Raw genomic sequence first — 11,332 nt, 5'->3', positions numbered from 1 at the left:
CAGGAAAAAATGTCCCAAGTCAACCTATTTAAACGTAGTGACATGTAAAGGAATATGAATAAGCTAAAACGTTGAATTTTAATTGTAATGTCATCGCAGTACTGTCTAATTTTGCTTGCTTCGCTGTCAGTCGAACAAACGAAGACTAAAGCGTGAATGACGCTCTGTATACGATTTTAACGCCCTATAAGTTCGGACACTTTTTAGCGCGGACCCGACGTCCATATAATTGTAAGTCAATGATTGTAAATCAAGCTTTACATTTTACATTCTATTTATCATTAGAATTCATAGCAGACGTATAGCAGATTTAATTACTATTGGATGCATTTTTTTTTTTACTTTATTTTTGGGGATTTTAAACAATAGGTATTGGCAACTCTGAGAACTCTGTCCAACCAAAACCAAAATGGCTTCATTTCCGGCAGCGGCAACAGGGCGTGATGTTTCTGCGCCGCGTAATAATAAAATAAAATTTATTTTTGTGTTTAGATAGTGTTCAATAGCATATATTTGTATTATTTTGTTTTCGAATAAAGTCTGTGATCGTATAATGGGTAAACCAGGTAAGATTCCTCTGAATTTTTAAGTTTATGCACATGTGGACTACCGCATGGTTGATATCTCGCTTAGACATGATTTTAAGCTGAACTTTGTATACTTATTACATTTAGAATGTAGTTAATTGCATTCATGGCATGTAGTAAGTGCAGCGTTAGCAATTTATCGTGTAAATGTGCCATCTTTTAAATAACGAAATGTGAGGTTATGTTTGCAAACCCAGCATCAGACGCCGGAAAAACTTCGTTGAAACGTCTTAGTGTACTATATGTACTGTGTATCTGAAGATTTCTTGCGTAGAAACTACTATAGTCATATATAGATTCGTGTCACACGTGGTATTTTTGTTAGAATAAACCGCACCTTTGTAGCAAAGCTATGCCAATCGCATAATCATGGAAATGAACTCCCGCTTGCTGCGCACATCGTTGTTGTTTTTTTAATATTGTTCTTCTAATGGTGGCATTTCATATGGCTATTTGAATTTGATATATTTGCAAACAAAAATCGTGTGTAAATAGCATGTGTGACAATGTGTTTGCCTATTCGACAAATACAGCAAATACCAAACTCGCGTTACCGCGTGCTTGTCGAGTTCTCGACACACCAAAGGAGTGAAATAGGCATATAAGCTGGTAAATTGTCCACACTATGGGTCTGGTAATTTTATTAATAACGCACACACAACATAGGCCCGCACTAGCGAAACCCTGTCCCATGGACACACACATAGACAACCACAAATTACACCCAAACTCACGAAAGACAAATGTAGGCCATACAAACATTTTTCCCTCCCCGGGAATCGAACCTTGGATCTCTGTGTGGTAGGTGGCATGGTAACCATTCAGCTACATAGGCAATTTTAAGTTTTATTTGAACTCCGTATTTCGCTCCATGTATAGTTTAGCCAGAAAATTGGACCAAGGCACCCAATCCATCGACCTGCGTACTCTTCATTGTGATATTCTACTGGACGGGCATAATGAGCAGGACACCTGTCATGTTGATACCACATTTCCTGCAAAATGCTATATGCTAAATGCTATATTGCAGGAAATCACAAAAGTCACTCCTGACTTTTTAAATATTCTTTAAGCCGCAAGGCGCAATGGTAGTATTAAAGTTCTGGCACTGTAACTGTCGCATAGCATCAGGTGCATGGCATATTTGTCCCGTTCTTTGATATTAAAATAATAATATTCACAACTCGTCATTGAGCTTTAATACAGTGTCTGAGAGTCGTACTCTAGAACTCTACTCAATGCTCAAGTCAGGATTTGAGTATGGTTTAAAGCACTCGAAATCATACTCAAGTCCCTGCCATTAGGGGCGTATTTTCCAGTGCATGAAATCATACTCAGATCCTGACTTGAGCATTGCAGGTATAATTGAATCATACTACATTGTTGTTTATGTGATAGATAAATCATTAGAACACAATAAGTTGAGTAATGACTGAGGAAGAAGTCTCCTTATTGCAAACTACATTAAAAGTATAGCAGGAATATGTTTATGGTTTAAAGACTGCAGTTCTAGATAAAATAATAACAATAAAAGCCAATGCAGTACAATTTTGAAAGGTTCAACATCTTATAAAGAGTGAATATTCAGGAGATGGCAAAACTCTAAATCTATTTTTTGCATTTCAGTCAGTAACTTTGTGCTTTAAGATATGAGTTTGAGAAAGTAGGAAATTGTAAATCAAACTTTATACGTAACTTTTTTCCATGAAGACAATTGTAACTTACGTCCATTTCTGTCGGAGGGGACGATGTGACCACCCAAAAAAGTGGAAAGATCCATTTGTTGAACTATGCACTTTATTTTATTATTATTAATTTACAGAGTTCAATGGAGGCCGTGGTGGCGGCGGTTTCAGAGGCGGAGGTCGCGGGGGCGGACGAGGTGGCTTTGGAGGCCGCGGTGGTAGCTTCGGTGGGGGACGCGGCGGCGGCGGCGGCGGCGGCGGCGGCTTCGGTGGGGGGCGCGGGGGCGGAGGCAAGTTTGAGAAGCGAGGTGGGGGTGGGAGAGGATTTGGAGGAGGAGGTATGTACATTTTTATTTGAAGATATGTAGTAACTTAGTGCTTATCTAAAAAGATTTTTGTCACACTCGAGAATGACGTTATGACAGGTAAACACATAGTAGATGCCGTCGACGTAGGTAAGGATATATTCATTGAAAAATTAAAAAAAAAATTACAATAGCACATTTTACTCAAATGCCTTTATTTTGGAATATTCATCCATAGAAGTTAGTAACAAAGTACTTAAAAATTCATGAAAAGAACCCTAGATTCTGTTTGCAATTATACTCAGGAGGCTGTTGCCGCTGCCGCGAATTCTATGCACCAAGCCGCTAAAAGTTATTTTAGAAAAACTGTTTTTCTTTTAAATTTTTATTGAATTGATATTTAATTATTTTTTTGTGAAATTACTCCACTAGTTATAATTATTAATACAAAGATCGAACACTCAGAAAAAATTCCTTCGATCCATTTTTCTTCTTTCGTGTTTTTCTTTTATTTTATTAAAAAAGATCCATGCCCAGTAATGGCTTGTATACAGATACTGTGTTTACCTTCATAACTTTTTCTATCGACACAAAGTTTTCAACTAGAAATGATGAAAAAAACATACCCTCTACCTGACCTATTCGTGAGGACCATGTTTACCACACACCCAATTTCTGACCATGTCATCACACGCATTTACCAAACAATTTTGTAACCACACATATGACAAAGTGATTTGGTTTCAGGTAGGGGCAGAGGGGCTAGAGGTGGTCGCGGTGGTGGTGGCTTCAAGGGCGGAAAGACTGTTGTCATTGAACCACACAGGTTTGGAATATTTTTAATTTGATTAATGTTACTATGTCATATCTATGAATTTACTAGTAGCACACTTAGGTTTACCAAGTTTCGGAATGAACAAGCCTGGTAGTAAGCCACACGCCTGCCCATAACAGTTGCAGTGTTACTCAGAGCTTTAAATCATAAAGATTTGGTATGGCCACTGCGCCAGTCACCCTGAGACATAAGTTGACAAGTCTCATGTGCCTGTAATTTCACCAGCACCTTACCCTTCTAAACCGGAACGCAGTAATACTTACATTACTGCTTGGCGGCCGAAATAGGTATGGTGGAAGTACTTACCTGGACGAGGTCTTTGACAAGAAGCTCTACAGCTACTAAATTCTTATTACTGTTTGTTATTGAATTTAAGTTTGTTGTGTTTGTATGTATTTGCATGGCCTACATTTATTTCTCTCGTGAGCTTGGGTGTAATTTGTGGGTTGTCTATGTGTCTGTCCGTGGCACCCGCGACACAGAGTTTTCCTAGTATGGGGCTATGTTGAGTGTGTGTGTGTTATTCAATTATAAAATACAAAGAATTATAAAATATTAAATAATTCGTTCATAAATACAATAAATAGGAAATAATAATAATAGAAAAAAAGTTAAAACAAATAAGCAAAATAAAAAGCGTGTCGAAAAGATCCATGGCTCAGCATCTGAGATCTATGCTTGATATTCTACCATGGCCTGTCACAAAAATAGAATGCCACTATTCAAAAAATAAAAAACATGGCACGCTTTTAAACTGTCTTGAGTAGCATTTTACTTGAGGCCATAAAAAGCTGTGCAGTTTTAAACCCTAAAACATTACAAGATATATCTGAAATGATGTAACATAGGACTTTCGTTCTTCTGAAAGCGAATAGCTTGAAGCCAACATACTCATAACTGATCAACACCACTACATACACCAATTTCGTAACTTATTATCTATAAATATTAACATTGAATCTTGTTTTAGACATCCTGGAGTATTCATCGCTAGAGGGAAAGAAGATGCCTTGGTGACAAAGAATTTAGTACCTGGCTCCGAAGTTTATGGTGAAAAGAGAATATCAGTTGAGGTAAACATACCTTATAATCGACGCATACTGAGAGAGCGTTCGGGGAATCTTGATATGTCAAGATTATGGCACGCGTACCCCACCCAAATCGCCGATCTGTCTAGATTTCATTCTGTGCTTGCTACAGACGGCTGTGCTTCTACAAGAATCTAATTTAAAGGCGCACACAGTCTTAATTTGAAAGTTAGCCTGAATTACAACTGTAATTTACCCAACTGGGTAAATTTCCGTAAAGGTTGAAATAGTGAACATTTTTTCAGAAAAGTTCGCGAAAAACTTGAAAAATTGGAAATATATAATTTCGTATTCTCATATTATGTTCTACGTTTAGAAATATCAATTGAAGTTTTATTTAGCATCAATTATAAAATAAACTTGTAGGGCCAAAAGCCACTAAGATAAAGGAGATGATTCACAACAGTGATAAAATGCCTTTTTAATGGCTCCATCGTTTTCGTAAATTTTTTGACTGGTGTCAACGTCAAATGTGGAAAATTGAAAGAAACATTTTTTTTTAAAATATGATTATTCAAAATGGACATTTTTCCATGGCGTGTCCATATCACGTGTTCTCTTACACACCTAAATGATGAATAAGGGTCCCTCTAATCTTGACCTAGTCGTGAAGACGATATCCACAACCCACAACTGAAGTCCATGCCACATTTTACCATCTACCACCACACCTGAACCACATAATTGACTACGCAAAACATTTCAGAACGAAGGCGAAAAGATAGAATACAGAGTTTGGAATCCGTTCAGATCGAAATTGGCCGCAGCCATCATGGGAGGCGTTGATGCCATACATATGCCGCCAGGGTCTAGAGTTTTGTATTTAGGAGCTGCCAGTGGCACCACTGTTAGCCATGTTTCTGATATTGTTGGACCGGTAAGTTATGTCTACTACAAAATTCATACTTTCTAATGTAATTTTTCGTTTGAAACATAACACTAAGTAATTTCCTTACATGTAAATATGGAACCTGTATTATGCATTAAAAAGTACATATTTAACTTAAAAAGTAAAATCTCGACTGTGAACTGGCAATCAGTACCATCTCAATTTTGACAACTTAACAGGTTGAAGAAAAAAAATTGCTTGCGTCATTTATATAGTATCCGGTTTATTAAATAAAAATACGTGCTTTTTAGATATTTTTATTACACATGTATGTATGTACACTACGTATTTTTATTTACCAGATGCTATACAAAAGATTTTTTCTTCATTCTGTAAAGTTGTCAAAACTGAGATAGTACCAGTTGTCAGTTCACAGTCGGTATGCTATTTTTGGCTTACAACAATTGGACATAGTTATGCAAACTAGAACCAACCCACAAAATGCCACTTTCGAGATGATTAGATTTTTATAATCACAGTGCGAAGAAATAAATAGGTTAGTTATTTATGTGTACCATTGAGAATGATATAGGGAAACTATTATATTATATAGCAATAAATAGAAAACATGTATCTTTTTATTGCGTTAACGAGAACCATGTTCCAGTTTTCGTTATGAAAACGCTAAAGATCTACAGTACTTCAGTACATGTGACATGGATCCATGTCACATGTGTACTAAAGTTTAGCAGTATGGTTCTTTTTGGCTATTAAAAAGTTACTTATTTAGTTTTGCTACCCTGAAGGACTTTTTTTTTTCTCCGTTTTGGCTTGGTATATTGCCAGAATCTTGTGAGCGGGTAAAAGACACGTCTGGTGTTCTACCTAAATACATAACTCAATTTCACTCGAGGTGTGGGTTGGTCCTTATTTGCATAACTATGTCCAATTTACGTGGCAGGTATCGACATATTGCTCTGATCCCAAAGTAACTAAAGCACTTGTCTTTGGAAATCTGAAATGACGATACCACAAACACCCAGACCCGAGATATAGAAAAGTTAGTTACTCCACTACAGAGGTTACAAAATTAAAACCTTTATTACAATTGCAGGAAGGTCTAGTATATGCGGTGGAGTTTTCACATCGATCAGGAAGAGATTTAATTAATGTGGCAAAGAAGAGGACTAATATTATACCTATTATTGAAGATGCGAGACATCCATTGAAATACAGGTAACAATTACAAATTTTAACTCTTATATTGTTAATGAAGACAATGGGGTCATTGTGAATTTGAAAGCAATATTTTTTCGATCATGTTCACTACCCAATTTCCGTGGTAATTTGACGGGACGAATAAGCCGTGCGCCTGGTGGTAAACTATAACAGTTGCGATGCCACTCAGAGCTTTAAATCGCAAAGATCTGATGGGCACTGCCACTGCGCCCGCCACCCTCGCCACCCGTTCACGCAGCATTGTACTTGCACGTTTTTTTGCAGTATAAATCTTAGCGAATAAACAGTGGTGCATACAAACCGTTCACACGGTGTTTGTCCTGCAAAAAAACGCACACAACTTCCATACGTTTACCGAATATGCAACAGACTTGTCGAGCAATTCGAATGAACTTTAACATATTCGGTGTGCAGTGGCGCATTGGGACATAGTATTAATGCATCGCTTTCACACGGCGTGAAGTCGTACCTTTTTTATCGAATAGTCACCGAACAAGCGGCGTCTAGTATTGAAATATCTTTTGGAAGGAGAGCACGAATAATTTTATTGATACAAAATGACCAGCGATTCTTCTGTGGACAACGATTTATTGATGTCTTTAGTGGAATAAAAGCCCGTTTCTTGTTGCATCATCTCTCAGATTTCCGTAAAATTTTTCAATTGTGTATGTACTGCTTTTTGATTCATTGGATGAACCTACCTTACCTACTAATACCTTCTGTTCTTCCGGCGACAAAGCCGTTGACGTCTTCTAAAGTGCAACAAATCGTGGATCCATCACAGACGTATTCTCAAGGCATGAAAATATACGGCAGTAGACCCCCAGAAGTTATTGCCGTTACTAATAGTAGTGGCCATACTGAAGTGTGAGACGTGTTTGCCGTCGTGATAAATGGATTTGTCAATCGGCGTAACGTACTCGCCTATTGTTACCCAGGGTCCGCCAGACTTACAGAGAGCATGAATAGCACGTTGCTCCTCTTCATCCGTGCACCCCAAAAAAACCCTTGAACTTTAATTTTAATGATGAAAATTTATGACTTAATCTATCATGTTGATACATTTTGAACTCTCTCTCTGACTTACACACTAGGCATGTATCTCATAATGGTTTCCTCTCCACATCTTTAAAAATTCTTTTATTGTATTACAGAATGCTGGTCGGTATGGTTGATACGATATTCGCGGACGTAGCGCAGCCCGATCAAGCAAGAATTGTCAGTTTGAACGCGCAACATTTTTTGAAAAATGGTGGACATTTTGTAATTTCTATTAAGGTAAGGATGTTTCAGAGTATATTTTAGTGAACTGATAACCGAGACTTCTGCCTACTCAATTGACGTGACTTATTACGTTTATGTATCTCCTTTAGCGCGTAATCACACTTGTTATACAGCACGTGCAGTTGAAGTGACTAGACTACCTTTGTGGAGAAGGTTTTAAAAATAAGTATCCACACAGGCCGAAGACCCCTTAACCGACCCCAACCGATCCCCAACCGGCCCCCTAACCCACCCCCATATGCCCTATAAATTTATCATAATTGTCTGTTTTAATTGTTAATCAAAAACACTGAAAAGATTGAAAAATGATTAATTGTTAATTGTAAATATACGCAATTAACGACTGTTTCGCAATTGACAATTAATTAATTGTTAATCTTTAATTTTCATAACAATTAAATTTTGCCCAACACTGCTTTAGGGTGCGTACATATCTGACGAATGCGCGCCGCAACCGCGCTGCACGTGTGCTGCACGTGCACTGCACGCGTGCTGCATGCGGACAATAAAATATAAATGTCAGTGTATGTGGCGCGCTAATGGTACGCGGACAGATCGCACTACGTAATGCACGTGCTCGCGAGCCTATCGCAAACCTAAGGAGATAAATGTATTACTTGCTTGCTTTTCCTTCACTATAGTCTGTTTCAATCCATTAACGAAATGTAAACAAAACGGTTTTGGTTGAATTTCTAAAGCAATCACTCAAATCGAATAAGTAACACTTTCACGTGTATTTGGAAGGTTTGACTTGATATCTCACCACTTTTTCCAACAATATTCATTTGAATAACATCGTAAAATCTTTACAAAATTTGTAATCGATTAGTAAATCGAAAAAATTCAATCGCAATCGAACGAGTATCTAAGTGTAAGAATTTGAAGGTGGATTTAAAATTAAGATTTCGGAAATTATATATAAGGAAAATCGCTAGTATGACTCAAATAAACAAATCGTTCATTCACATTCATTCAATTAATTAATCAATTTGTAGTTGGCAGTAAAATTGGCCATCACTAAACTGTCTATAGTCGGGTCAGTGACTTGTTTGTTTACTTTTCAAAATGGATTGAAACGAAGTATAGTTAAGCAACTATTCTACGTCAAACAAGCTCCCAAAGCAGCTATCACAAACTATGATGAAATATTGCATCTAAATTTTTCATGTTGAAACATTGAACTCTCTCACTGAGATATCCGACTATGGAACTCTTTAAAATCCTATCTACGACCAAACTAATTGAACAACACCTTTCAGGCCTCCTGTATAGACTCAACGGCGCAACCAGAAGCAGTATTCGCATCTGAAGTGAAGAAACTCCAAGCTGACAAATTAAAACCACAAGAACAGTTAACGTTAGAACCCTACGAAAGAGACCACGCGGTTGTGGTTGGTGTTTTTAGACCTCCACCGAAAAAAGCATAGTTGTTTAATACTTAGATGTATGTATGAGATTTTTTAAGTAATGTCCTTCAACGGAGTGTGAATTATTCTTAAAGTTATTAATACCAAGATACACATAGAAAAAATTTCTTTGATCCGACTGGATTCGAACCAACCGTCTTCCAGCAAACTGTAAACAAAAAGAACTAGCGGAATTAACGAATTTTTCCGTGCTTCTTGCAGATCTTTGTTTTTAGATTTTAACTACTATTTTTGCCGTGGCGCCATCAGCGAGAAATCTATGAAAGCGTTGCTTCACTCAACCAGGTCTTTTACACCTTTTGGAAGATGTTGGTTCGAATCTAGCCGGATTGAAGGATTTTTTCTAAGCGTTCGACCTTTGTATTAATAATTATTAAGAACGAGTGGAGTAATTTCACAAAAATAATTGAATATCGTGGTGGTCGTGAAATTCAATAAAACTTAAACATTCATAAAGTAGTCGTTGAATTTTGTTATAAGTTGAAATTGAAGTTAATGATGACTTTGGCCAGGGAGAGCTCTGAAATTGCGCACGTGCGTTCTGATCGCGATCTGATAAGGCAATGTGTAAGTTGTCACGATTAACCGTAACTGCGTTTGCGTTATTTCAGCTGCAATTTCCCTGCTATATTTGTCCGTACTTTGTTTTAAATGCAGTTTTATTTAAATGTGCATATATACGGGTTTAGATAGTATTAAATACAATGATTTGAATGTTCCTTAATATGACAATTGACTGATTGAACGGGATTCCCGAATACCGGGATAACCCACCGTCATTTCACCACGTCCTCACCACATGCATATCTCATGTGGTAAGAGGGTGTGTTGACATGAGAATTTAAATATAACTCTAACCTAAACCTCTCTTCTTGGGTTTTCGCGATTGTTACACATAGGAAATGAAACTATTTTTCCGGATTTAAATCGCGTAGATTTGTTTTTTCAAACAAACCTACATTTCGGGCCCCTTCGAGGTCTCATGATCACGGTTGACGAGGTGGTACAATCATCAACCAGTTATGTCTAATATTAATACAAACGGGGTGGGGTTGCATTAGCCAACCACCCTATTTTTTCATTGTGGTCATATTGTTAAAATAAAATAATTTGTAAAACATAATGTAGCGTAAATTGGAATGTTTCTTTTAAAATTAAAAATAAGATATTTAAAAAATAGGGTGGTTTGTATTAATATTAGACATAACTAGTTGATGACTGTACCACCTTTTTTTTTTGTTAATCCGGGGGAATCTGCTTACAGATACACCGGCCCCGCGGGGACAGAGCCGGAGTTATGTAGGGCTGGGCTGAACCCTGAAGGGGAGCAGCCCGACCGCACTAAACCCCCGGAGTATTCCTCCTCTCCGCTGTAGGTGGGGGTACGGGTACGCTGTTGCACTCGTCCGCGCCCCCACCAGCGGCTGCCCCTCCCCGAGAAGGGAGACACATCGGTCCCCCGACTCCGAATGTGAGGCTCGCCGAACACCAGACGAGCCTTCCATCCCGGGCCCCTTTATGCTGGGCAGCGAACTCCCCCGAGTCCGCTACCCAGGGGCCATGGGGGGGCCAGGACAGCATCCACTCAACTGTGAAGTTCAGTGGCTGCTCCCCCAGCCCCCGCGGCGGAGCCTGTGTCGCGCTGCCGCGCGGACTCTCCGAAGAGAGTCCCTTGAAGCGCCCACCTCGGGCCAACCGCCCACATTCGGCCGCGGTGGATAGGACGAGCGGCAACGACACACCGACACGTCGCTTCCCCCGCGGCCCCGCCGCCACTGCATCATCGAAAGCGGTGCAGCCCCACCAGTGTCGCGGAGGACAGGACGAGCGGCAACACGGACACCGACACGTCTCTCCCCCCGTAACCCTCCTCCCAACGCGCATCCGCGCGGTCCCGCTGACCAGACGAGCCCCGCGCGGAACGCCCTCCTCGGGCCAGCCTACCACCATCGGCCGGCCCCCCCATGGGTTCCTCTTAGCTTCACCGTGGGATGAAATCGACCACGGCTACTAGAGCCCCCCCGCCACGACAAGGCGGGAACCCCTTCGGGTG

General features: G+C 39.3%; 1 protein-coding gene across 1 annotated transcript; it reads left to right on the top strand.

The window, feature by feature from the left end:
• Positions 1 to 448: 448 nt before the first annotated feature.
• On the top strand, positions 449 to 10,418 carry LOC113233605 (rRNA 2'-O-methyltransferase fibrillarin). The gene is made up of 8 exons (XM_026468759.1): positions 449 to 566; positions 2,410 to 2,610; positions 3,325 to 3,403; positions 4,383 to 4,485; positions 5,207 to 5,377; positions 6,444 to 6,565; positions 7,723 to 7,846; positions 9,112 to 10,418. Exons 1-8 carry the CDS (start codon positions 554 to 556, stop codon positions 9,277 to 9,279), a joined length of 981 nt encoding a protein of 326 aa, XP_026324544.1. The 5' UTR covers positions 449 to 553; the 3' UTR covers positions 9,280 to 10,418.
• Positions 10,419 to 11,332: the final 914 nt, after the last annotated feature.

This window comes from Hyposmocoma kahamanoa, unplaced genomic scaffold (genome assembly GCF_003589595.1).
Source record: "Hyposmocoma kahamanoa isolate Upper Pololo Valley unplaced genomic scaffold, ASM358959v1 79, whole genome shotgun sequence".
Taxonomy (NCBI): Eukaryota; Metazoa; Arthropoda; class Insecta; order Lepidoptera; family Cosmopterigidae; genus Hyposmocoma; species Hyposmocoma kahamanoa.
This window is presented reverse-complemented; position numbering and strand designations above follow the sequence as displayed.